Here is a 27784-nt window from a genome sequence, read left to right on the forward strand (position 1 = left end):
ACAAAAAAATTTCAGCTCTAAAAGAGGAATTTAAGCGAAAGAATAAAGGAATTTATGGTCCTTGAACCCAAGCCTTGTGGGCCCTGGAGGCGGAATTTTGGGCTTTGGATGGCGGGACTGGGGGGGCCCTGGAAGCAGGAATGGGGGGCCCTGGAGGCAGAAATGGGGGGCCCTGAAGGCAGGAATTGGGGGCCCGGAAGGCAGGGAATGGGGGGGCCCTGGAGGCAGGAATTGGGGGGCTGGCCCTGAGGCAGGAGTGGGGAGCAGTGAGGGAACCGCGGAGCAGAGGCAGCCTGGCTTTCTTGGAAAGAGCTTGGACTTGCACCACCCAGCTCCGCCGCACGCACAGGGCTGATGTGTGAACTCGTCTCCCCTCTCCCTGCAGGAGGAGATGGCAGCCCTGCAGGCCCGGATGTCTGCGTTGGCGGCGAAGGACCAGCAGCTGAGAAGGGAGATGGAGCTGCAGCAGCAGCTCCTCCGGTGGCGGGACTGTGACCTGCGGCCCCTGCTGGACGGGCTGGCCCCGGGGGAGCTGCAGGAGGTCCACCAGGCGGCGAGGGACACCCTGGCGCTGGCCGGTCAGAGTCCCCTCCCTGCAGGACCTCCGGAAGCCGTAAGGAGGTACTGGTGACTTCCTCCCATTTCAGATCGCTCACCTGGACCCCTGTGTGGGTGCTATCTCTCATGTATAATCTTTTCCGAACGGAGCTGCAGGTCTTTGTTGTTTTTTTTTTTTTTAAATATATTTTTATTGATTTCAGAGCGGAAGGGAGAGAGAGAGAGAGAGAGAGAGAGAGAGAGAGAGAGAGAGAAACATCAACGATGAGAGAGAATCATCGATCTGTTGCCTCCTGTATGCGCCTCGACTAGGGATGGAACCCACAACCTAGGTATGTGCCCTAACTGGGAATCGAACCCGCAACCTTTTTGGTGTACGGAGATGACGATCCAACCAACTGAGCCTCCAGCCAGGGCCTTCTGTTCCTCTTTGACGGACGTTTCTTGTCTCAAAGAGTTATGAGAACTTAAAATGCGAATCTGTGCCAGGGATGTAGGAGCGTGCCTGGGACACAGGAAGTGCTCAATAGATGTCCCCCATGATTATTCCCACGAGTATTCCTAGGCTGGCCGCCTGGAAGGAAGATACTCGTGTCAGTGTGGTCTGGGGTGCGTGTTAAACCATCACCTGCTGCCTTGTGGAGATAATGTAGGGGCCCAGTGCAATTTAATTTGAGACGAGTTATTTGTCACAAGCAGCGTGCAAGCTGGAGAGAAACAAGGGATTTGTTGTAATCCTCGGTGTGCATGTAACGCTTGTGTCTAGACATTTCACTCATCTAATTGGGTGGTTGTCAATGTGTATTTCTGCTCCTGGAATCGTGGTTTGGGGACCCACATGACATCATCTGTCGTAGGCCAGACACCCCACCTCAATCATAACAGATCCCCTGCCCCGCTGGTGGGGCTCAATGGTTGAACATTGACCTATGAACTGGGAGGTCACGGTTCGATTCCCGGTCAGGACACATGCCCGGGTTCCGGGCTCGATCTCCAGTGTGGGGCATGCAGGAGGCAGCTGATCCATGATTCTCTCTCATCATTGATATGTCTATCTCTCCCTCTCTCTTCCTTTCTGAAATCAATAGGAATATATTGTTTAATAAACGTTGTTTAATAGAGTTCTACTGCTAAAAATAGCACGCGAGCCACTGGCAGGGGGCATGGATTATTCATGTTCCCCCGCCCCCCGCCGCGTTCATTCCCTGCCTACCCCAGGGAGGCAACAAACGTTAACATTAGCCTGAGCAAAACATAATTAGGCAGGTAAATCTACTGCGAGACGTAATATAGCATAAATTACATAAATTAAATATAAATCAGATCAAACAGAAAACAACGCGGTCAATTACGCGCATCGCTGCCTCCCTGCTCTCGCCGGCGTCTCTGAAGGAGGCTGATGTTCTCTCTGGGAAAGAGCCAGAGCTGAGCCCAGACCCACGTGGTGAGTCAGCCCGGAGGGTGGTGCTTGCCCTCCCCCCTGGGCGTTCGCTAGAGATGCTGCCCTGGGGGTCAGCTCCGTCCAGGGTCCTAAGTGGACCCTCTGCCCATCTGTCCTGTGAATGCGTGAATCAGTCTTCGAGTGTGGCTGGCAACACCTGTTTTTTAAAACTATGTTTTTATTGATTTCAGAGAGGAAGGGAGAGGGAGAGAGAGATAGAAACATCAATGATGAGAGAGACTCATGGATCCGCTGCCTCCTGCACGCCCCCTATTGGGGATCGAGCCTGCAACCCAGCATGTGCCCAGACTGGGAATCAAACCGTGACCTCCTGGTTCAGAGGTCAACGCTGGACCACTGAGCCATGGCGGCCGGGCATAGGTAGATGTACTTTAAATTCGTGCATCTCCTGTGGGCTCCCCCCACTGCCACACACAGCAGGCGCTCGGCACGGATGGGTGGAATGGCACTGTGTCCCCAAACACATCAGCGGGTGACCTGCCTATGAACTGCATCCCGCGTAGACCTTCGCGTTTGGAAGGTAGTTGCAGGGACGTGAATGTTAACCCTCTGTCGCCAGGAGCATCTCTGGGGCGTTCCTGCCCCCTGTCGGTAGACGTGCCCTGTGGAGTTTAACGTTGGCCTAAGCCAGTGGTCGGCAAACCGCGGCTCGCGAGCCACATGCGGCTCTTTGGCCCCGTGGCATGGGCCACGAAGTTTCAATCGCACTGTACGTTCTCGCCCACACCCGCACGTGGTATTTTGTGGAAGAGCCACACTCAAGGGGCCAGTTTGCTGACCACTGGCCTAAGCAGAGCATCACCCGGGAGGGGCAGTCCGTTTCCCGCCGGCATATTAACGCCACTGCCCACGGGAGCCCCTTTGGCATCGTCTTTCCTTCCGTTCTTCAGCCAGAGGGCTGACGGGGGCCAGTGTCTCCGAGCGTCCCGCCTGGGGTGGGATGGAACGGTGACTCCCAGGAGACCAAGGTCCTCTCTTTCGTTCCTCCTTCCAGCCTCCAGGAAAGGCTGAAACCCCTCCACTGGTCCCTGAGAGAAATCGCTGCGAAGGTAAGGCCTCCCCACGCCCGTTCCCTAAAGAGATCGCGCTTCGCTGCCTTCTCAGTTGTCCCCGATGAGGACTCAGGCGTGTCCCCCCCCCCACCCCCCCCCAAGGTGTGCAGGACCCAGAGGCTGTGCGGCTCCCTGCGGAGGAGCCTTCACGAGATCGAGACCCAGCTCCCGGCGTTGCTGGAGGCCAAAATGCTCGCCGTGTCAGGTAACCGCTGCCCAGCCGGCCACCTCCAGCGCTGGTGGCTGAAAACATCGTTTTCTTTAAGCGTTTAAGGCGCCCCGGGCTCTCTGTCATTCCGGCCACTGTTTCCGTGGCGTTATGTGCCTGCAGGTGCTCAGTGGGGCGGCCGAGGGGCCTGGTGACAAGACCCACGAATAGATGGGTGGCGGCGAGGTCTCCTTATGAAGGGAGGGGTGAGCCTCGTACAGATACACGTGCACACGTGATAGGGAGGAAGTTAGCTGTGTGGGTACCCTATTTGGGACTTCCACTTCCTGTTTCTTTTTTTGTTTGTTTTTCATCTTTTTAAAATCTATTTTGTTGATTTCAAAGAGGAAGGGAGAGGGAGAGAGAGATGGAAACATCGGCGATGAGAATCATGGGTGGGCTGCCTCCTGCACGCCCCCTACCGGGGATGGAGCCCGCAACCCGGTCAGGGCACACGCCAGGGAATCGAACCGTGACCTCCTAGTTCATAGGTCGATGCTCAGCCACTGAGCCACGCCGTTTGGGCCACTTTCTGTGTTTTTTTAAAAGAGTTTAAGACTACAGGTGCTCAATGTCCTTCTAGCCCAGTGGTTCTCAACCTTCTGGCCCTTTAAATCCAGTTCCTCATGCTGTGACCCAACCATAACATTATTTTCGTTGTTTCTTCATAACTGTCATGTTGCTACTGTTATGAATCGTCATGTAAACATCTGATAGGCAGGATGGTCTTAGGCGACCCCCGTGAAAGGGTCGTTCGACCGCCAAAGGGGTCGTGACCCACAGGTTGAGAACCGCTGATTTAACGGAACGTACGATCGTCCCAGGTCTGGGCTTTCTGTGGCTTTAAGAAGGAAGAGAACCACTGGCAGCTTCTGTCTTCACGTCATTAAACAAGTCCCGCTGGCAGCTAACGAGCAATTTGGCTCCCGGCGCGGCCACGCGGGTTATTTACAACCAGGAGGATGCGAAAGGGGGGCGTGGGGCTCGGCTCTTCACGGCGTCAAGAGCCATTTCCTTGGAGTGATGGCCCCACTGGCCGAGAGAGAGACGGGAAGAGTGAACACGGTCTCGCTTCGAGCTGCCTCCATCAGCGCGTCCTTCCCGGGGTACAGGTGGACGTGTCTCCATGAAGCCCAGGGGAGGTGGGATGTCGTTCAGGCAGCGGAGCCGGCCCTCTCCGCCGTGGGGATGATCTCTCGTTAGAATCCCAGGCGAAACGCGTGGGAAGGTGTCTTGCATTTGGGGCCTGGGTTTTCTGTTTTGTTCTCTGATCAGCTGAGGAAATCGGTGTCGCCTGAAGAATTGGGCTGGAAACTCACCTCTTTTTTTAAAAAAATATATTTGTATTGATTTCAGATAGAAATGTCATTGATGAGAGAGAATCACGGATCGGCTGCCTCCTGCACACCCCCTACTGGGGATCGAGCCCACAACCGGGGCATGTGCCCTGATGGGGAAATTGAACCGTGACCTCCTGGTTCATAGGTCAAAGCTCAACCACTGAGCCACACCGGCCGGGCAGGAATCTGTGTGGGGTGGTGGTGGGGATGGTGGTGGTGGGAAATATTTAAACTCAGACTCGTTGAGGATAAAGGGAGACAGAACAGAGTGGCTAAAATCAGCTTCAGCTTTAGCATCTGCCTAGAGATCTTTAATTTTATTTGTAGAATAGAATATCTTGGCAGGGGCTTTAAAAGAAACCAGCGTGAGCCCTGGCTGGTTTGGCTCAGTGGGTAGAACGTTGGCCTGTGGACTGTAGGGTCCCGGGTTCGATTCCGGCCAAGGGCACATGCCCAGGTTGCAGGCTCGATCCCCAGTGGGGACCAGGGGGGCGGTGTGCAGGAGGCAGCCGATCCATGATTCTCTCTCATCATTGATGTTTCTGTCTCTCTCTCCCTCTCCCTTCCTCTCTGAAATCAATAAAAAAAAAAAATATGTATATATTAAAAAAAAAAAAACCCAACGTGAATGCCCAAGTGTGCTCGCTCCCTGGCTGCTGAGAAGGCCGGCATGTGTGTCGCGCGATGGCGAAGGCGAGGCATTCATTTCCACACCAACCCTCGGTGGCGTCTAGGAGCGGGCCCATTAGAGTCTCGGAGATTGGGGTCCCCGGGTCCCCGATGGGCCTCCCTTCAGGAGTCAGCGTCTGTACCGCTCTGATTCCCTTCACGGGGCTCTGGGCCGGTTCCCGCCGTCAGCGAGCTTGGCCTCGGGCTGGGGACTGAGGCCAGGACGCGTCTGAAATATCAGCCGAGGGCGGCGTAGCATTCCGAGGGCTCGCGCTCCGACATGAACGGCCTCTCTGGGAACTGGGCTCCTTGTGCGCGTGTAACACTTGCACGGCTCTCACGATGCGTTTCCCAGCCGTGCTCCCCAGACGGCAGGCGGGGCCCGGGGCTCAGTTAATGATCGTTCACGTCTGATCGAGGGCCCGGGTCTCGGGTTCGAGCTGAGTTGCAGATGGGCCTGGGACCGTGCGCCCAGCCGCCCCTCTGTACGGGCCCTCGTGTCTGCGTGAGCTATTCCGACGTGTGTTTAGACGTCTTTTCTCTCTGGACCGTCCCCAGAAGGCCTGGCACGCTGGGGCGTGTTTTGCCTGGTGGCTCAGTTGGGGGCACAGTTGACGCCCCCCTGACTGTTCGATCTCTTGCTTGAAAACCGGGTCCAGCCCGGCCGGCGTGGCTCAGTGGTTGAGCGTCAACCTGTGAACCAGGAGGTCACGGTTCGATTCCCGGTCAGGGCACATGCCCGGGTTGCAGGCCTGATCCCCAGTAGGGGGCGTGCAAGAGGCAGCAGATCCATGATTCTCTCTCATCATGGATGTTTCTCCCTCTCTCCCTCTCCCTTCCTCTCTGAAATCAATAAAAATATATTAAAAAACAATAAATCCTTCACACTTGGGGCTACCATGAAGCTTACGTCTCCTTCTCTCCACGCGGTGCCGCAGGAAACCATTTCTCCACGGCCAAGGAGCTCGCAGAGGAGATCGGTGCGCTGACCTCGGAGAGGGACGGGCTGGAGGGCCTCCTGGCCCGGCTGGCGGGGCTGAGCGCCAGGAACGTCGCCGCGCTGGGGGGTGTGAAGGCCGATTACAGCCGGCTGCAGAGGGAGCTGGACCGCGGGAAGGCCGCCCACGGTAAGCCGTCTCCGCTGTTGCTGCTGAAATATTTATGAGATCGATGGTGTGGTGTGGCCAGGCAGCTCGGGCCGGGCTCCGCCTGGGGGTCCCTGAAGCGCGGCCTGGATCACACGCACACGCCGCCCAGGAGGAGTGTTTGCCAGGAGCCTTGGCAAGCGCTGGGAGAGTTACTTGGCAGCTTTTGTTCTGCGATCACAGGGGATCCTTCCTTTCTCTGTCCGACCCCCCTCCTGTCCCCGGACTTGCTGACGCTCGTGGTGATGGAGAGCAAGCGCTCCCTTGGCGCGAGGCTTGAGAACTTGCCCTGTTGGACGGTTGTCTTCCTTTGGGTCCCTGGCTCAGTTTTCTGGCTTGACAATCGCAGATGAATGCGGGCCGGTTCCGAGAGACCCGAGAAAAGGCCGGGGAGTGGCTCTTCTGTGCGTGAGCTTTTCTGAGAGCTCCCCCCCGCCCCCCAGGAGCGATGCAGGCGAGGCCAGAGCGGCCCCCAGCGGAGGAGTTAGCGTTCCGTGTTCTTTTTCCCAGGCCCCTCGTGGAGAGTCGTCAAGGTCACCTTGAGGTCGGCTCCCCGAGGGATAGTCTCAGCAGACTCCAGTTCAGTCCAAATGGATAAAGTAAAAAAAATCTTGCTTCTTAAAAAAAAAAAAGTGAAGCATTTATGACGATTCCGTTTCTAACACGCAGAATGGAATCCTAAGAAGCAAACTCAGATTTAAAATCTATGTGATGCTGGAGCCTGTTTCTTTACCAGTAAAAGGAGAAGAGTAATTTCCATCTCGTAGGCTGATCCGTGGTACACATTCAATGGGGTGACATACAAGGGGTGTGTGTGTGTGTGTGTGTGTGTGTGTAAGTATGTGTGTTTATGGGTGTGTCCATGCATTTTCCCTAGGAACTCCAGGTTTCTGGAGGGCAGAGGTCACACATAGCCTATCATGGTCCCTACATACATGTTGTTTCCTAGGAAAATGAAAGACACACATACTAATAGTGACTGTTACCTCGAAAGAAGAGAAGACTGGGGGTATCGCGTAGCTAGATTTGAAATCGGCTAGCAGAAACTAGGTGTGCCATTTTACTATGAGTAAATTTTGTTTTAAAGGCTTCCTAAACTGTGTAGACAGAGGTCTCTTCACAGAGTTAGGGTGGTAACTGTTACTGTGCCTTTTAAAAATGTCTATATTTTTATTGATTTCAGAGAGGAAGGGACAGGGAGAGAGAGAGAGAGAAATATCCATGATGAGAGAGAGTCATGGATCGGTTGCCTCCTGCACGCCCTCTACTGGGGATGGAGCCCGAAACCTGGGCATGTGCCCTGACCAGGAATCGAACCGTGACCTCCTGGTTCATAGGTCAACGCTCAACCACTGAGCCACGCCGGCCGGCATTACCGAGTCTTTTTAGTGATGGACCCCCCCAGGTTGGCTCAACTCAGAGGGACACACACCCTCCCCCCGTGCATGAATTTTGTGTACTGGGCCTCTAGTATATATATAAGGCTAATATTCGAAGTCCCTTTGGGAGTTTGACCAGGAGACTGGGAGTTCGATTGCTCACTATGACGTGTGCTGACCACCAGGGGGCGGCATGGAATGAAGGGAGGCCCCGGCCAGCAGCTAGAAGGCCCCCATTGGCCCCGATCGCCGGCCAGGCCTAGGGACCCCACCCGTGCACGAATTTCATGCACCGGGCCTCTAGTCTAAGAATAAAGGAGATGTGAGCAAATTTGGACCAATTCAGGGCAGCGGCGTTCCCACTGAACAGTTGAGCTCTGGAGAGCCGGCAGTGTCTCTTTAAACAGGACTTCCTGAATGTCATCACTGTCACTTCACTGAGGATTCTGAGAGTGATGAATAAAACATAAACAAATGGGACGAGAGATGGTTCCCGGGGAGGATGCTGCACTGCAGATGGCTCATTACCGCGGTGAAGGCGTCTGGGTCTTGCGCTTGGATTTTGCTGGATCAGCTACCCTTTCCCCACGCGGTGGCCTGGAGCGGATTTGTAACCAATCGGGGGTGGCTTGGCTGTGCGTGAACCAAATGAACACTCCTGGGTTGGGGAGATTGTGGGGGACAAAAAAATAAAAATAAACGACGAACGAATTCCTTAGTCAGGGGAAGCTTTTATCTGGTGAAATGCAACAAACTGGGCCGCAGCGCACACGCCTGTTGTCGCTTGTCGGGTTTCGAGAGTTGAAAAGTCAGAGGGAGCTCTACGCTCGGGTTTAAACGTAGAGCAAAGGGATGAACGCATAGGCACGTGTGTACCCCACTCGGACTCTTTTATCTCCGATAAAGCATCTTCAAGGAAGACTGTTGGAGCGATGAGCTATGTGTCGTGTGCTTAAAAGCAGATCCTGAGCATCGCCGGTGTGGCTCAGTGGTTGAGCCTCGACCTCTGAACCAGGAGGTCACGGTTTGATTCCCGTCAAGGGCACATGCCCTGGTTGGGGGCTCGATCCCCAGTCGGGGGCGTGCAGGAGGCAGCCGATCAGTGATTCTCTCTCATCATGGATGTCTCTCTCTCTCCCTTTCCCTTCCTCTCTGAAATCAATACAAATATATTTAAAAAACAACCAACAAACAAGAAAATCCAACCTTGACTTCCAGCAAGGGTTGTAGGTTGCGGCCTCAGGAGGAAAAGGCCGGTCAGGGCTGGATGGGCAGCTCCAGGTGATCAGGGCCCCGGACGCTTCTGTTTGGTTCAGCTGCGGCCCTTCGACACGTGTCGCTCTGACCCCGACGCTGGCGCAGTCACACCGCGTCTCAGTCTCGCCGGGGGTTCTGCAGCCTCGGGATCTTGGGGTGTGACTCAGGTGCCAAGGAGGCCGTCTTGGTGACGAAGTGTATACCTTGCAGTGACTCACCCCCGCCCAGCTTGCTTCCTGGGGGGCTGATGGTACCCATGTCAGGTGTCTGTGGCTAGATTGTAAGTCCATTGAGGTCAAAGCTCTGTTCATATGCTTCATTTGTTTCATCGCGGTGTCCAGCGTGGTGGCTTTAGAAATGTACCAGGAAAATTTGTTTGTTTACCAGGGCCAGGTATTCCTTTATTTTTCATTATAGACCCACACCTTGGACCTCCTCCTCCTCCTCCTTCTTCTTTTTAAAAATATATTTTGATTTTTTACAGAGAGGAAAGGAGAGGGATAGAGAGTTAGAAACATTGATGGGAGAGAAACATCGATCAGCTGCCTCCTGCACACCCCCTACTGGGGATGTGCCCACAATCAAGGTACATGCCCTTGACTGGAATTGAACCTGGGACTCTTCAGTCTGCAGGCCGATGCTCTATCCACTGAGCCAAACCGGTTAGGGCTTCTTCTTCTTTTTTTTTTTAATATATTTTTTATTTTATTGATTTCAGAGAGGAAGAGAGAGAGGGAGAGAGAGAAAAAACATCCATGATGAGAGAGAATCATGGATCGGCTGCCTCCTGCCCGCCCCACCCTGGAGATCGAGCCCGCACCCCGGGCGCGTGCCCTGACCGGCAATCGAACCAACCGTGACTTCCTGGTTCATAGGTTGATGCTCAACCACTGAGCCACGCTGGCCGGGCTTGGATCATCTCTTTTAAAACATTAAAAAAATTCATTTTCCAGTTTTCAGGGAGAGCGGAGATACGTTTGATGGCCTTTCCTGGAGGATGCTTGTGTCGCCTGAGGTAGATGTTCAGATGGGGTGTTAGCAGACAGGGCAGCGTGATGAGAAGGGAGTGAAAATGCCAAAGCGCCCGTGGGCACAGGGAGGCAGAAATCGCCGCTGGGTCCGTTGGCTCCCGCCACGGTGGGTGATACCCGTCTGCGAAGAGGGGCCGAAGGGGGGGCTTCAGTCCCTACCGGCGCCCTTAACGCCTCAGGAGGACTCGTTGGACATCTGAGCAGCTGTCGGTGCGGTGGAATGGAACGAAGAGCTCAATCGATCTCTCAGCCCCCGCATGCTGAGGCAAATGAACGGCGAACCTTTAATCACGGTGGATTTCAACCTTTTTGTGGGGGGGGGAGGGGGGATGGAGCCGTCAGGAGCATTTCGAGTCCCCCGCATCTGCTTTGCGGGCAAGAGGCCACGCTGAGATGTCCCAGGACTGTCACCCCCCCCCCTTGTGGGCAATCTGCATTGTGCTTCATTCATAGTGTTCGTCTCACACTGTAACCCGGATACCGAGGAAGCAGATGCGGGGGGGCGGGGGGAGGGGAGATTTAACCACAGAAGAATCAAGGCTGGAATTTAAATGGGACCTCACTCGCGTGTCCGTGCATTTCCCTGCTCCCCGCCAGCCGCCCTTAGAAAAATCCTGTAGACGTGCTCACACCCCCGCAGGCAGGCGCTATGGCTGGGGCCCAGCAGGAGATGCTTAAAAAAACCGTGAAGGGGTTGTCGGTGCGAATATCAAATGGCAGGATGTCGCCGTGTCTGGGAGCGAGGGCTGGCTGCGTCCGGCTGACACGCATTTGCCCTTGAGGGAGCGAGGAGGAAGGGCGGGCAGAGCGGGGACCCGGGAGGCGAGTCAACTTGTACATCACGGCTCAGGGGCAGGCCCAACCTCTTGCTTCGTCTTGGAGGTTTGTGTCTGTTTCCCAAAGGTGAGGATTTCAGGGTAGAATAGTCATTAGCTCTCCCGGTGTGTCCCTCAGGGTCACGATCTCCACCGCAGCTGGTCCCGAGGTCAGCCATGGCCTAGCTCGTCCGGTTTTGCTGCTTTTCTGGGCCTGGAGCCCAAACACCACGGAGGAGGCCTGGCTGTTATCTCTAGTCTGACCAGAGCTCTGTCTCTGTGGTCCGCAGGCCGGAGGCTGTGTTCCTAAGGTTACTGGATGCGGCTCAGAGCCTCGGTGTCCTGAGGGCTTCATGCTTCAGGGGGTGGGAGTCCGGTTGTAACCAGACAACCCAGGCAGGGGACCGGGCTGCCTGCCACGACTTGAGCCAATTCAGCAGAGCCGGGGTTGAGTCCTAGATGAGCGTTGATTCCAGTCCTGCCGGCAGCGTGGAGAGCAGCAGGGCACCCACAAACATCTGCTCTGCCCACCCCCCATCAGCCAGCTGCTTATATTGGGGAGAAGGACAGGGGTGACGTGGGGAAGTAGGAGTGACAGGCATGGGACAGGACGCACGGGAGAATCGTTACAAGTTACAGGTCCTGTGGGCTGGGAGGGGGTCGCAGAGGGCGGGCGCCGCCAGGCACCCTGGGACCAGATCACAGGCCGTAGGGGCTGCGGGTTGTACGTAGAGACCGGGTGCCTCCAGGACCAGGTTGTGTCGGCCGCGAGGCTGTCAGTCTTTCCATGACGGTGGGCAGCTCTCGGGACAGGGGGATGGACCGCATTCCGATGGGAGCGCCCATGACCCGGGGTGTACGGCTCCCAGCCAGGGCAGGATGCGCTTCCTCTATCAGAACAGAGCTGTCACGGATAACAGAGCAGCATGAATACTTCTTATCACGGCCACGGGTCCCCACTGTTCTATGTCTGCCCCTGACACCATGAGGCTGTTCTCTGGCCACTTCCAAAGGATTGCACCGGTTCAGTTGGTCTGACCCATCCGGCCTGTCCAACACTGGGCATTGTTTCTTACAAAATGATTAGTACAGTAACAATAACAGTCCGGCCAGCGTGGCTCAGTGGTTGAGCGTCGACCTAGGAACCAGGAGGTCACGGTTCAATTCCTGCTCAGGGCACATGCCTGGGTTGTGGGCTCGATCCCCAGTGTGGGGCGTGCAGGGGGCAGCCGATCCATGATTCTCTTTCATCACTGATGTTTCTATCTCTCTCTCCCTCTTCCTTCCTCTCTGAAAGCAATTAAAAAAATATACGTAGCCCTAGTTGGTTTGGCTCAGCGGATACAGCGTTGGCCTGTAGACTGAAGGGTCCCGGGTTCGATTCCGGTCAAGGGCACATGCCCAGGTTGTGGGCTCGAGCCCCTGTAGGGGGCATGCTGGAAGCAGCAGATCCATGATTCGATCTCATCATGGATGTTTCTCTCTCCCTCTCCCTTCCTCTCTAAAATCAATTTAAAAATATTAAAAAAAAGTGTATATATAAAAAATAAAAACGTCAAATTGTTGTGCCTTGGCTTAGAACTGCCCTCCCTACAGTGACCACCCCTCCCCAGTTATATAAAAATCTGGGGAGGGAAAAAGTGGACGAGGCAGGATGGCCACGGCCAAATACGAAGTCCACCGTGGGCCCCACCAGGGCAGCGAAGCGGCCGGGGCAAGAAAGCATTTACCACCGGGCCCTCGCTCCTTCCCCAGAGCTAAGAAAACCTGAAAAATCAAACTCCCCACAAACGGTGATGTCTCGGGCGAGGAGCGTCTCTCTCTCGGGTTGCGAAACATATGGCAGCTTCAAAGAGGAGGAAGTACACTGAGAAGTGGCAGGAAGCCATCGCTCACGGCCATGCCAACGAGGAGAACAAGCCATTCCTTACAAAATTAATCACTGGAACAACTGACAGCGTAAAGGAGGGCAGAGCGAGCCCTGGGAATAGGGATTCTGCGAAACCTCACAGAACTGGACTCAATTTAAAAAAAAAATATTTTATTGATTTTTTTACAGAGCGGAAGGGAGAGGGATAGAGAGTCAGAAACATCGATGAGAGAGAAACATCGATCAGCTGCCTCCTGCACACTCCCTACTGGGGATGTGCCTGCAACTAAGGTACCTGCCCTTGACCGGAATCGAACCTGGGACCCTTCAGTCCGCAGGCCGACGCTCTATCCACTGAGCCAAACCGGTCAGGGCTGGACTCAATTTTAAAAATCCATCTTTAATTCTTCCAAGCCCCGAATGAGAGAATATTTTAAATGGTTTCAAAAATTCACTCAGAAGCTTAGAAAGATGGCGGTCACATTGTACAAGTTGAATGTCTTGTAATCAACAAGACGTGTGAGTAAATTCTTTCTTAAAATGTTCCATTGATTTCAGAGAGGAAGGGAGAGGGAGAGATGGGAACATCTACGATGAGAGAGAATCATGGATCGGCTGCCTCCTGCACGCCCCACACTGGGAATCAAGCCCGCAACCCTGGCATGTGCCCCGACCGGGAATCGAACCGTGACCTCCTGGTTCATAGGCCGATGCTCAACCCCTGAGCCACGCCGGCCGGACCAGAGTTGTTTTCCAATGTGGGCTTCCTCCCTGCCTCCTCTGGCTTTAGCATCATGGCCCGCGATGATCCCATCGGCTCAGTCATAGCGGAAACAGCCGCCAGCTCCCACGGGGGATGAAGTCAGCAGCGAAGCTGTTTGCCAGACTCGGAGGGACGAGGAGCAGAAAGAGGCGGGCACTGGCTTTCTCAGGGTGAGAGGGAGATGAATTGTAACGACATACAAGTTCCTCTACTCTGCACGCCCCCTCTGAAAGGACAGGGGACGGTGCCAGAGAGCGTTGGTTTGGGGCCCGATATTGGATAAGACGTTCCCCATGGGGGACAAGCGATTAAGCTTAATTCTCATCAAAACAGACGCATGATCTTCCCTCCAGAACCGGAAACTCCTTTTCTCCTTTCGCTTGCTCTCCAGAGAGCAGCCACTTACTGGCTTGGTAGTCGCGGCGTGAGACGTCAGTCGCCCGTGCTGGAGGGCAGGTGGTGGGGATCGGAGTAAAATGGAGATGTTACTCACATCCCTAAAGCAGAACTCCTTATACTTCCTGTTTTCTAACCAGGGTTTATATTACTAAGCACGGGGTTATTGCATGGACGATGGCGTCCAAAGGGAACCGTCCCCTTCCTTTTTCTCCAGTTGACCCATTTCACAGTCCCCAGAGCTAGGTCTTCAATAATTAGGTAGTTTCATTTTCCCATTTCCATGCTCTCATACTAGTCGCATCGTGAGTAAAAGTTCTTCTCTCATCTTTTGCTCTGGTGTGTCTAGTTATGTGCTGTGCTCCGTCCATTCTACCTGAACACAGCGCTTCTTTAAGAATCTGATTGAGCCCTGGCCGGTTTGGCTCCGTGGGTAGAGTGTCGGCCTGTGGACTGAAGGGTCCCAGCTTCAATTCTGGCCCAGGGCATATGCCTGGGTTGCGGGCTTGATCCCCAGTTCGGGGCGTGAAGGAGGCAGCCGATCGATGATTCTCTCTCATCATTGATGTTTCTCTCTCTCTCTCTCTCTCTCCCTCTCCCTTCCCCTCTGAAATCAATAAGAAATATATATTAAAAATGAAAGAAGCTGACTGAGACCTGTCGCCACACAATACATTCTTTTCCCTTGACCTTCTGTTCACTCACCTGTTGGCTTAGGAAACGTAATCATTTAGGATCCTGACTAGAAGCAGTGGCGAGCTGGTGAGCGATTGAGAACCAGCTCTCCAGGAAAAACCAAAGCCCTGATTGGCAGGGCCTGCCCATTCCTGTGGTGTAAATGCTCCCAGCGAGGCTGATGTCAAGCTACCAAGGGGTTACCAAGTAGCTTTAAAAATTCTTGAAAATCTATCAATTGGTTCTCTCTGCCTGGGTGGTGAGTTGGCTCAAAAACACTATAACGGACAACAGTTAGACTACTTTAAAGACCACAAAAAGCTTTATAATAGCGATTTGATTTCTGACTTACAAAGTAACCCTGCCGTGTATATGGGAGGAATCAAAGAGCTAAAGCAGCGGTTCTCAACCTGTGGGTCGCGACCCCTTTGGGGGTCGAACGACCCTTTCACAGGGGTCACCTAAGACCACCGGAAAACACATATAGAATTACATACTGTTTTTGTGATTCATCACGATGCTTTAATGATGTTCAATTTGTAACAATGACAAGACATCCTGCATATCAGATATTTACATGACGATTCATAACAGTAGCAACATGACAATGATGAAGTAGCCACGAAAATAATTTTATGATTGGGGGTCACCACCACATGAGGAACTGTATGAAAGGGTCGCGGCATCAGGAAGGTTGAGAACCACTGATCTAAAGGAATGGGAATGACTCGAGCACGGAGCCACGCCGGCCGGGGGCTCCTGTAGGTTCAACCTGCCCTCCTTCTCATAGCAAGTCAGTGACCACGAGTGTGGGACCTGCCTCCAGACGAAGGTTTTCACGGGATGCAGTTGGTGGCGGGCTTGATGAGAGATAACACACGACAAACGTCTTCATTAGCTGGCGGGGAAGCCCCGAGTAGCGGCGCGGACCGAGTTCGGTCACAATGTCCCCTCCGGGCTGGCAGCCTCGCCGCCCCCCAACATATTGGACGCATAATTCAGTTCCGATGGGCAGCGCTCACGAAACGCTCTTTAAACGAAAGTGTGGTTTCATGTCACATTCAGATACGCGGGAGCCGCTACTTTTAATAAGACGACACGGTGTTCAACCGGCCCCTTCGTGTAAATCAGACTCATAAACCTGTCAGGAGGCTGAGCACGGCTTCTCTCCAACACCAGACTCTGGACCCGGGCGTCTGTTTCTTTGTAAGAAAGTAGGGTAATGAGTCCCTTGTTTCCAGTCTCCGTAAGAAGAAAGGGATGCTGCTGCCAGTGTCGCGTCTGTTCCCGGCCCCCGAGGCAGGATGGGGAGGGAAAGAACCCTCCAGATCAGAAGTCCGTGAAGGAGACTCAGAATCAGAGAGGGCGCCCAGGCCCGGCCTGTGTGGCTCAATGGTTGGGCATCGACCCATGAACCAGGAAGGAGGTCACGGTTCGATTCCTGGTCAGGGCACATGCCCGGGTTGTGGGCTCGATCCCCAGTAGGGGGTGTGCAGGAGGCAGCCGATCAGTGATTCTCATCATTGCTGTTTCTATCTCTCTCCCTCTCCCTTTCTCTCTGAAATCAATCAAAATATATTTTTTAAAAAAGAAAAGAAGCCCTAACCAGTTTGGCTCAGTGGATAGAGCATCGGCCTGCGGACTGAAGGGCTTGATTCCGGTCAAGGGCATGTACCTTGGTTGCGGGCACATCCCCAGTAGGGAGTGTACAGGAGGCAGCTGATGGATGTTTCTCTCTCATCGATGTTTCTAACTCTCTATCCCTCTCCCTTCCTCTCTGCAAAAAATCAATAAAATATATTTTAGAAAAAGAAAAGATGCCGCAATAAGAGGAAAAAGGCAGAAAGCGTGCCTTTACCCTCTTGCCCTGGTACTTGGCTTCTTCTAACCTTGATGAAAGGGCGTAATTAATCGGTAATTGCAGTAATGATCGGGTTTCTAAGACAGGGAGGGATTACGAAGGCGCGTCATGTGGGGCTTTGGCCACTGGAGGGCGCCCTGGCGAAACGCAAGGTCTGTGCATCTCTGTGCCTCCAGGGGCATCAATTCCTTGGCCGAGGTGTCATTTATTCAGAATAAAAATAACGTAACCAGCACAGTCGCACTCCCCCTTCCTTCACCACCTGCCTGAGACCTGCCTCCAGACCGCGGCTCTGTCCCACCGTGGGGGGTGAACCTTCTGAAAACCCACCGAGGGGGAAGGCTCCGACGGCTGTCTTCTTAGTGCGCTAACGAGGCATCTTTTATTTAAATCTGCTTTGTCATCCTTCACTCCTTGTCCACGTGTAGGGTTAGCTGTCACACTGTCATTCTGTGTGATTGCAGACAGATTCAAGGAAAGTAATTGTTTCATATTCACCCGATGGCCCGGCTGGCGTGGCTCAGGGGTTATGCATTGACCCATGAACTTGGAGGTCACGGTTCGATTCCCAGTCAGGGCACATGCCCGGGTTGCAGGCTCGATCCCTAGTATGGGGTGTGCAGGAGGCAGCCGATCCATGATTCTCTCTCATCATTGATGTTTCTCTCTGTCTGTCTCCCTTCCTCTCTGAAATCAATAAAAGTATATTTAAGGTGGGTGGGAAGAGAGCAACCAATGAACTTGCATGCATGTATGCATAACCCGGACACAGACAATGGGGTGGTGAGGGCCTGTGGGTGCGGGTGGGGGACGGGAGTGGACTGTCAGAAGTTAATGGGGGAAAGAGGACCTACTAGTATAGTAATACTTTCAACAATAAAGATTTAGTCCTAGCCGGGTTGGCTCAGTGGATAGAGCGTCGGCCTGCAGACCAAAGGGTCCTGGGTTCCATTCCGGTCAAGGGCACATGCCTTTGTTGCAGGCTCCTCCCTGGCCCGGGCCCCGGTCAGGGCTCGTGCAGGAGGCAACCAGTGGATGTGTTTCTCTCTGTTTTTCCCCTCTCTCTTCCACTCTCCCTAAAAAAAAAAAAAAAAATCAATGGAAAAATATCCTCAGGTGAGGATTAACAACAACAACAAAAAACACACAAAAAACCCCCAAAGACAAACAAAAATCAATAAATGTTTTTAAAGAAGTTTATTGGACTTATTTATACATGTATTTTAAGTATATTTCCCGGATAAACCTCTTCTTCAAATGAGAGTAAGTAGCTCTGATGAGCTGGGGCTGCTTCGGGGAAAGCTCCCGTGGCACCTGCTGGGGGCAGTAGAGAGCCGCCTGGCACCGTGTTGAAGAAGTAATTACAGAGCGGTCCCTCTGCGGGTGCCCAGGTGCTCCGAGGTGCCCAGGAGAAGCCGAGCGCGGCTCCCAGCCACGGGGGAGCCCCCCCCACCCCCGGCAGAAGTATAGATGCTTTTAATTAGCCGGGCTGCTGGCCACGCCTCGGGAGTGTGCGGGCCGGGCCGGGCAGGGGGAATTCATTTCGGAGCCGGAGCAAAGATACCAGCAGATGTTCCCGTTTCCCGCCAGCCCGCCGCGTGGTCCATCCTGCGTCCGGAGGCTGAGCAGACATGCCCATCCACTTCTGCTTGTGTAGGAAACGCGGTTCAGCTCTTTGCCAGTGGTTACGAACGGGTGAACTGGGAGTCTGGGTTCGGGAACAGTAAGAGCGCCGTGGTCGCCTTAGCACAAGGACACTGTCCTTTAAAAAATTTTTTATTTATTGATTTCAGAGAGGAAGGGAGAGGAAGAGAGAGAGAAGCATCATGAGGAGAGAGAATCCTGGATCGGCTGCCTCCTGCATGCCTCCTACTGGGGATGGAGCCCGAAACCTGGGCCTGTGCCCTGACCGGGAATCGAACTCGTGACCTCCTGGGTCATAGGTCGACGATCAGTCACTGAGCCACGCCGGCCGGGCTATTCCTTTTAGTGATCTGACTGTCTGGAGGGCTCCCATGAGCCCCACTCTGGTTCGCAGTCCCCTCCCCGCCCCGCACCCACAGCGTCCCTGGCAGACCCGCAGTCTGATGCGTTGGCGGAAGCCGGGGCAGCAGAGACCCCCTCACCGGGAACCGTCAGCATAACGGTTTCGAAGCCGTCTTTCTGGGACCGCAGTTGTAGGACTTCCTAGACTTATGTTTATTTTCCATTCCTTTGCCCACGACTGTTTGAAATTCTGCTGGTGTTTGCACACTGCACGCCTTTGTGTTCTCTTTCCATCTGTTCTTAAAAAAAAAAAACCCAACTGAGTTTTACCCTAAACCGATCCAGATGACAGGGGCCCGGTCTCGACAAAGCTTCGCAAACCAGCGGAAGACGATCCTCGTTCACGGGCTCATGGGCTCAGCTCGCTCCCCACACGCCACTGCTGGGCTTGCCGTCTGTTCCCAGATAAGTGCGTATTATTATATCTTTTTAAAACCTATTTTTAAAATTGATTTCAGAGATGAAGGGAGAGAGAGAGAGAGAGAGAGAGAGAGAAACATCAATGATGAGAGAATCATGGATCAGCTGCCTCCTGCACGCCCCCGACTGGGGATCGAGCCCGCCACCCGGGCATGTGTCCTGACCGGGAATTGAACCCTGCCCTCCTGGTTCATAGGTCGACGCTCCACCACTGAGCCACGCCGGCCGGGCCGAGCTTCCTTTTAAACAAATGCACAACGAGAGAGTCGAGATGAATGATGATCCGCATGGATCGGCTTCTTTCTACTGAACTGCTTTCATGTGAAAATCAGAAGTGACTTCCTGGCCAACTGCGAGATGTCAAAGGCGTGTGTGAAGCGCGGAAATGCAGGGGCGAGGACAGCTCCATGCAGAGACGCACGCTGACCGCATGGCCTTGAAGTCTAGATCGGGAGACAGACACGCGTCGAAGACACAAGCACGTCGTTATAAGCTGTCCCGGGTGACGTGAAGGGAAGTACAAGAGCGTCAGAGGGTATCGGACCCACCGGGGGCCGGGGCCAGGGGCCGGCCGATCTCTCCAGCGTGAGTTCAGATCTGAAGGACGAGTGAGGATCACAGGAGAAGGGAGGACCCAGCAGCCGGGGCCCGGACCCAGGGCCAGCGGGCGTTGGTGGCTTGATGGGACGGGGAGAAGACCAGCCAGGCCAGTGTGGCCGGAACCCAGAGATGGGGAGAGGAGACGGGGGAGCCCTGGGCTCAACATGTAGCAGGAACCAACCAAGAGCCCTTGAAGCAGGGGAAGGGCTTTGATCTTTATAGAAAGAGCAGTGGAGCCCGGCCGGTGTGGCTCAGTGGTTGAGCGTCGACCTAGGAACCAGGAGGTCAGGGTTCGATTCCCGGTCAGGGCACATGCCCGGGTTGCGGGCTCGATCCCCAGTGTGGGGCCTGCAGGAGGCAGTCGATCCATGGTTCTCTCTCATCATGGATGTTTCTCTCTCTCTCCCTCTCCCTTCCTCTCTGACATCAATACAGATATATTTTTTTAAAAAAAGACATGGCTGTGACTAGTTTGCAGTGCTCCACTTTCACGAAACCCAGAGGGTCACAGGCTGGTCCGTGGACGCCTCGTTAGCGGACCCACGTGTGACAGCAGCCGGCTGTAACCGGCATTTTTTTTTTTTAAAAGAAAACTCCCCTCTGGGTTCAAATAAAAACGCTGCCTCAGAGGTTTTTGTGCCGAAACATATGAAACACCGACAGGTGGGATCTTTCACGCGCAGCGTCTGCAGGGGCCCAAGGGAAATGCCTGAAGAGGCTGTTGGCCCCGGGGGCGGGGGGCGGGGGGCGGGGGGCGGGGGGCGAGGATTAATTGCGTTTTCTCTCTGCCCCTCCCGTCGAACCGGCTGCTATCATGAGAGGAACACAGATGTCTTAAAAGCTGAACTGGAGTTTTTGTTTTCAGCCTTTGTGAACTATTGGGGGAGGGGGGGTGTGTACAGTAGGGGAGCGAGTTCGTGCCGTGATCCTGGGGTATGTATTGTCCGTCCGAAAACGCGAGGCCACAGTTCCAGGCCTGACTTCAAAGCCTGTCCAGACCCAGCCAGCAGGAGGCGGGCCTCGGCCGAGGAGTCGCGGGATGGGTTCGAGGCTCCCACTTTCTTTTTGTTATTGTATTTTATTTTATTGATGTCAGAGGGGAAGGGTCGGGGTGGAGGAGAGAGAAGCATCAGTGATGAGAGAGAATCACGGATCGGCTGCCTCCTGCACACCCCACACTGGGGGATGGAGCCCGCAACCCGGGCCTGTGCCCTTGACCGGGAACCGAACTGTGACCTCCTGGTTCATAGGTCGATGCTCAACCACCGAGCCACGCCGGCCGGGCCTTGCTGGTTTTCACGAAGCAGGAAATACCGTGTGCTCTCCCCACCGATTGATTCCCTGGATGGGTCACCGGAGTCATCTGCCCACAGCGAAGTGGCACTCATCTTGGTTCGTTGTTGTTCTTACCGGTAAGACAGCTTTGGCAACACGCGGCTGCCCTGTCTTTGATGCTTGAGTCGGCATTCATAGAACACGCTCCGTCCGTGTGAACGCCCGTGACGATGAGAAACGGGCTGGAAACCGTGCTTGTCTTCGGGTTGTGGGTGGGTTTCTTTCCTCCTGAAGTTTAAAGGGTGTAGCCAGTGAGATTAGGGTCACGCGGGGGGTGGGGTGTCCTCTGAGCCCTCGAAGGGCGGGTCTCTCCAGCTACTGCCTGGACTTGGCTCTGGGGATCTGGGTGACATTCAGCCTGAGCTCATCTCCTCATTTTATTTCTGTGGCGAAAACGCCTCACCAAGCACATCGCTGCCGGGACTCGACGGGGAGACGTCTTCTGAGAAGCTCTTAATCCTCTGGAATGAGTCAGAGAGAGCCAGCGTGTGAGGGCGTCTGTTTGGGGGGATGTGTCATAGCAATCGCAGTCTCTCTCACACACGGGATTTTGTACAAAAAGAATGTGCAGGCCCGGCCGGCGTGGCTCAGTGGCTGAGCATCGACCTAGGAACCAGGAGGCCACGATTCGATTCCCGGTCAGGGCACATGCCTGGGTTGCAGGCTCGGTCCCCAGTGTGGGGCCTGCAGGAGGCAGCCGATCCATGATTCTCTCTCATCATGGATGTTTCTCTCTCTCTCTCCCTCTCCCTTCCTCTCGGAAATCAATAGAAATATATTTTTTAAGAAAAGGATGTGCAAGATGTGTAAAAGTAACTTCTAGGCATGTTCTCTGCCGAATGAGATTCGCGTGCTTCCGTGTTTCTGTAGGAATCGGTCGTTTGCAATCAGCGGCCGAAGTTTAAATGTCCCTGCCGGCCTCTGGGGCAGCGTTTCTCAGCCTCGGCACGTTGACTTTTTTTTTTTTTAAAGAATAGTTTATTAATTTGTCTAGAGAGAGTGGAAAGGGGAGGAGGGGGGAGAGAGAGAAACATAGATGTGAGAGAGAAACGCCGGCTGCCTCCTGCCCGCCCCCCACCAGGGATAGAGCCCGGAACCTGGGCCCTTGATCCCACCTCCTGGTGCCTGGGACGACGCCCAACCCACTGGGCCACACTGGCCGGGGCAGGCCATGGCCCTTTCCGACCAGATCCACCGTGTTGTCTGAGGCTCGGCTCTCAGGGTCTGGAATTGGGGTGTGAGCGCAGGCAGAGGTCGGGAGGAGGGGGTCACGCGGGACCCCCGTGGGAGCAGGCGATATTCCGGGTTCCCCCTTCAAGGGGCAGTTGGCTCCCGGCAAAGGTGCCCTCGCCGTGGAAAGGCGTGGCCCTCCCCGTTTTTGTAAGCGTCCCCGCCCGCTCCAGGACCCGCCTCGGGGCTCGGGGCATTGTTCCCTCCTTCCTTCGTCTCCGCCCCCCCCCCACTCCTGACAAAATATGGAAATCCTGTCCCCCACGTCGTCGCGACGCAAGGTGCATCTCACAGCCAGAGGAGGTATTTTTACCCCGAGCTTCGAACACGGCTTGAATCATTCATGCTGCCGTCGGTGCGTCTGCTGCCCCGTTGTTATGTTTCCCAGGCCTAACGAGCCCCGGGGCCCGCACTGCCGGGGCCTGCCCCTGGCTCCTGGTGAAAGCACGTCTGCAGGGGGAGGCGGCCGTGCAGGGGGAGGAGGCGGCCGTGCAAGGGAAGGAGGCGGCCGTGCAAGGGAAGGAGGCAGCCGTGGAGGAGGAGGCAGCCGTGCAGGGGGAGGCGTCGCTCCTTCCTCCTCTCCAGGTGTGAAGATCTCCCTGCTGGTTCATGAGGTCCCCGAGGTCGTGGGCTGGAGATCGAGGTCCCCATGGGGACCAGGCGCACCAGCTGACACCTGGCAGGGGCTGTTGGTCCCCCCGCTCCAGCCCCCCAGCCATGAGGGAGCTGCCCTCCGAGCTGAGCGTGCCCAGGCCGGGCCGTCTCACCAAGCAGCTGCTGGGCATTGAGCTGCAGGCGCAGTGATATGTGCAGATGTGTGTTCACGGCTCTGCCCTAGGACCCAGTTTTTGAAAATTCGATTTTAAACGTTCCAGCCGCCTCCTCGCAGCTCACGCTTCTGGACGTTTCACGCCTAATTGAAAACGAGAGGCGTGGAAATCGGACTCATCTCGCCCGCTCTCCTTGCGGCCGTGGTGGGCTATTTTTAGGGGATCTGTGCTCTCAGGGCGCGTGGGGGTTGGGGAGAGGGGGGCCTGTGGGCGGGGGCGATGCCGCATGCGCTTGCTGCACCTCGTTTCCGTACACCCCGTGTTCACGGCAGCCTCGCCCCAAACCCCGCTTCCGACTCAGAGACTGAAAATGCTCCCAGCCTCCGCGTCGCTGGGGCGTGTTCCCAGGTGCCACGTGGGGCCGTGGCCGGGGTGCGCCGTGGGTCTCGGTGGGGAGCTTCCACGTTCTTCTTTCTGCGTCCAGCCGACACGTGACCCTGTCCCCATCACGCTCCCTGGGACTCGAACCCGCAACCCTGCGGTGCACGGACAACGCTCCAACCAGCGGAGCCACACGGCCTGGGCTTTTTTTTTTTTTTTTTTAAAAACACAAATTGGTTGAGAAAATAATATTTCATTTGAAAAATGAAGTCCCCAATTCGACGCCTGTTCTATCCAAAGGCATGAAGAGAAGTAAATTGTGTGCGTGCGTGTATGGTATGTGGGCACCATGTTTGTATGCAGGTGGCATATGCACACGCACACACGTATGTGGCGCATGCGTGTGTGCCCACACGTACATGCATGCGAATGTGTGATACGCCTGCACCTGGCCTGTACACACGTATGCATGTGTGTGGCATGTGTGTGTGTGTATTTGAGGGAAGTAAGGCAAAAGAATCAAAGAACGAGGGTGTATATTCTGGAATGCACACTCCCAGGTAAGACAAAGAAAGGCATTTCAAGGAATTTTTAAACGATTGTCACTGAATCGAGGAAGCGGCCCAGCAAACCTCAGCTCGGGGCGGCGGAGGGAGCCGGGCGCTCAGTGGAGGCGTCTGGCCGCCGGGACGTGCGGGGAGGGGGCTGTGTCGCGCGGACCCAGCCTGGTCGGCTCTTGCCCAGCTGCTCTCCCGCCTCGCACACTTGGTGCTTCTTTGTCACCGAAAGCGCTGAGTTGTGAGCTGCGAGCTTCAAGGGCACGGGGGACGCAGGCGGGAGCAGGTGCGAGGTGGGCAGGTGAGGATGACTGGCAGGTGCCGCCCGGCGAACGGGCACCCACAGCAGGTGGGTCGGAGCCCGGGGGTCTGTTACGCGGCGTCAGCGCTCAGGCTAGAATAAGCGCTTTTCAACCGCGTGGGGCTGATCTGCCCACCGCGCCCTCCTTCCTCCCGCCCGCTGTCCCTTCCCACCAGGGCCCGAGCGGGTTCCGCCGACACGAGCACAGAGACGGGCGGGTCCCTGAGGTGGGCCCTGGCTCAAGGGCACCGGGGCGGGCTCTGCGAGGCGGCCGCGGCCACACACCATCCCAGGGCGACGCGGTGGGAGCGAAGTGGCAGACATAGTTGAGCAGAATTCATTTCACTTTTTGATAAAATGTTTTTTAATTGACTTCAGAGAGGCAGGAAGAGGGGGAGAAAGAGAGAGAGAGAGCAACATCAATGATGAGAATTATCGATTGGCTGCCTCCTGCACGCCCCACAGGGGATCGAGCCCGCAACCTGGGCTCCTAGGTTCATAGCTTGATGCTCAACCACTGAGCCATGCCGGCAGTTTTTAACCCCATCAAGCTGGGCCGAAGTTCTTCCCACGATGGGCACGGAAGGACTGCCTCTTTAAGTGTCTGTCCTTGAACTGACCTTGTGCAGTCATTTGTTTATGCGGCCGTCTGTCACCACACCCGGCTTCCTCCCGGCCGAGGGCCCCTCTGCGGCCCCAGTGCCCTCACTCGCTCCCTGCCGCGTGGTGGGCCTCTAAGAGACGTTAGACCAGTGGTTCTCAACCTCCTGGCCCTTTCAATACAGTTCCTCATGTTGTGACCCAACCATGAAATTATTTTCGTTGCTACTTCATCCCTGGAATGTTGCTACTGTGATGAATCGTCATGTAAATATCTGCTATGCAGGACGGTCTTAGGCGACCCCTGTGAAAGGGTCGTTCGACCGCCAAAGGGGTCGCGACCCACAGGTTGAGAACCGCTGCGTTAGATGGATGTCAGCATGAGAGTCCGTGACAGCCCCGAGGGGAGGCCGGCTCTCGGTCGCCGCCGCCCATTCATCCTGCAGGACCCGAATCGCATCCTTTCTCTTCTCTCTGCAAAGCTGGCATCAGCCTCGAATGGAAGAGAGAGGACCACACGCTGAGCCATGCTCCCCGGTGAGCAGCGGAGCGAGGCCGTGGCCGAGTTAGCGATGGCGTATTTGATTGATTCCGGCCCCGGATGATGGGCAATGACGAGGCTAAAGTGGGGGGAGGAGGCGCGGGCTGTGTCCGAGCGCCTCCCAGGCACAGACTCCGGCTGAGAGGCGGCAGCGTGGCTTGTGCTGTCCACGCACCCAGCGTTAGTGTGGGAACCAGCCCCTCAGCGTCAGTTACCTGAGAGGAGAGAGTGGAATAGGAACGATGATAGATTCTGCCATAGCAGTCATGATAGTAATTCTAGAGGTGGCAGCAACATCAATAAGTACAGCCACCCTTGGATGGAAGCCTGTCGGCCACCTGTTCTCCTGGGCGCTCACAGCGACAGCCTGGCCAGGAAGCCCTGGCCCCACACCCACCACATCTTTTCTCTGTCAATAAAGCTCCTCTTGCCCTGGCTGGTGTGGCTTAGTGGATAGAGCGTCGGCCTGTGGACCAAAGGGTCCCAGGTTCGATTCTGGTCAAGGGCATGTACCTTGGTTGCAGGCTCCTCCCCGGCCCCGGCCCTGGTCGGGGCTCGTGCAGGAGGCAACCCATCGATGTGTTTGTCTCTGTCTTTCCCTCTCTCTTCCACTATCTAAAAATCAATGGACAGATATCCTCGGGTGAGGATTAAAGAAACAATAAGATAAAATAAAGTGCCTCTTTGCTCAGCCAGTGGTTGAGCATCAACCTAGGAACCAGGAGGTCACGAATCGATTCCTGGTCAGGGCACATGCCCGGGTTGCAGGCTCGATCCCCAGTGGGGGGCGTGCAGGAGGCAGCCGATCCATGATTCTCTCTCATCATCGATGTTTCCGTCCCTCTCCTTTCCTCTCTGAAATCAATAAAAATATATTTAAAAAAACATAAAGTGCCTCTTTGCTCCGTGGCGCCGTCACCGTCATTCCTTCCTCCAGCACTTGGTGGTGACGGCACCGCGTTGATCTTTCGTGGGAGCTGATAGGCAGCGTTGGGAGCTGAGCAGGGGACGTCTGCTCCATGGCAGGACTCGAGTCTGGCTGTTCATCAGCGAAGGGTCCTCCATCCCTTGCTGCCCCCATGAGGTTCCTCCACAGGAGGTGGGGGGTCCTGTTCTCTCCCCCAGATGCTGCAGCCAAGCTCCTGGCTGCCAGGTGGGCAAGGGGAGAGGCACAGGGCACAGGGAGGTTCCTGCCAGATCCGGGTGAGCTGCCTCCTGCAGACAGGGCAAGGGCGGCCCGTGCCTGCTCCGTCCGGCTCTGACTCGGGCCCCAGCCATCACTCCAGGCGGCCACGCCTGCGGATGCACACATTTTACAAGCCTGGGATGCGGCCTGACCGAGTGCCTTTGGCGTTCAGCTTCGATTGAGTCGTTCTGGGCTTGGCTCCGTCTTTGCATCCACCCTGGGCCTTTGTTTTGCAGAAGCCAGCGTGAAGGAGGAGGCCGAGAGGTACATGGACGCGCTGGAGAGCAAGCTGCGCAGGTGAGGACGGCGACCCCCACGTCCCAGACTCCACGCACGTCTGTGTCCTGTGTTCTGACAGCACGGGGTGAGGCCGAGCAAAGGCTGGCAAGTTCGTGACGGAAGAAGCAGGGGCCACACAAACACCTCCCGGCCCCTCCCCCTCTATTAAACGTAAACGGGTTAAAATGTCGCACGTGTCCGGCAGAGATCAGAGATCTCTCTCGTGTTCTGTAAAGAGAGAGAATCCTTCGCTTTGTTACATTGAGGTTCCCCGCCTTGGTCTGTTTTTCTTTTCTTTTTTCGCGTCTCACGGACGCCGGCTCAGCTCCTACCACAGGAGAATTCCCATCTCCGGGTTCTGTGTTGAGTCCTGATGCTACCCAGCATGACATTCCTGGTTGCTCGCTCTTGACCGGGAATGGAACCGTGACCTCTTGGTTCCTAGGTCGACGCTCAACCACTGAGCCACGCCGGCCGGGCAGGATTGTATGACGTTTGAATTTGCTAACATGGTAGGGACCTGTTGGCTTCAGCTGTAGGATGAATATAAGCTCAACGCCTCATGGGACTTCTCAGACGCTCATGCCATCGTTTTGGGGGGCTCTGCTGTGTCCTCGTCTCACGGGAAGTGGGGTGACAGTTCCGAGCAGCCTCGGCAAATGTCGTCTGGACAGAATATTGCGCCCGGCACTTTCTCTGATCCGGTTTGCTCCCTCCGCCTCCCCACCCACCGCACCCCCAGCCGCCCTGACGCACACACCACGGGTGGGACACTAGCTCCCAGCAGCCCCTGCAGACACCCCCCTGCTGGCCAAGTTCCTTTTGTGGACGGAGCCCACCCCAGGATGGCTTCTAAGTCCCTTATCTCAGCCGCTTCAGGCAGAACCCAGGCTGATGTAAAGATGGCATTTCTTGCGCTGGGAGGACCTGGTGGGGTTGGGTTGTATGCTGGGCCTCAGAACAGAATCCTGCAGCTTCCATTCATCGCAAAAGCAGGACCTTTGAGTTGTGCTTCTTAAAAAGAAAAGTTCTCCAAAGAAATCATAACATTATTGAT

General features: G+C 55.3%; 1 protein-coding gene across 1 annotated transcript in view; it reads left to right on the top strand.

Annotated features, from left to right (window-relative positions):
* The window catches only part of DISC1 (disrupted in schizophrenia 1), a 48266-nt gene that overhangs the window by 11997 nt on the left and 8485 nt on the right, over nt 1–27784 (top strand). Inside the window, 5 exon segments of the mRNA XM_023746702.1 lie at nt 386–621; nt 3015–3069; nt 3175–3277; nt 6228–6416; nt 26685–26745. Coding sequence (XP_023602470.1) covers nt 386–621; nt 3015–3069; nt 3175–3277; nt 6228–6416; nt 26685–26745 — 644 coding nt within the window.

Source organism: Myotis lucifugus, unplaced genomic scaffold, assembly GCF_000147115.1.
Source record: "Myotis lucifugus unplaced genomic scaffold, Myoluc2.0 scaffold_724, whole genome shotgun sequence".
NCBI classification, from domain to species: domain Eukaryota; kingdom Metazoa; phylum Chordata; class Mammalia; order Chiroptera; family Vespertilionidae; genus Myotis; species Myotis lucifugus.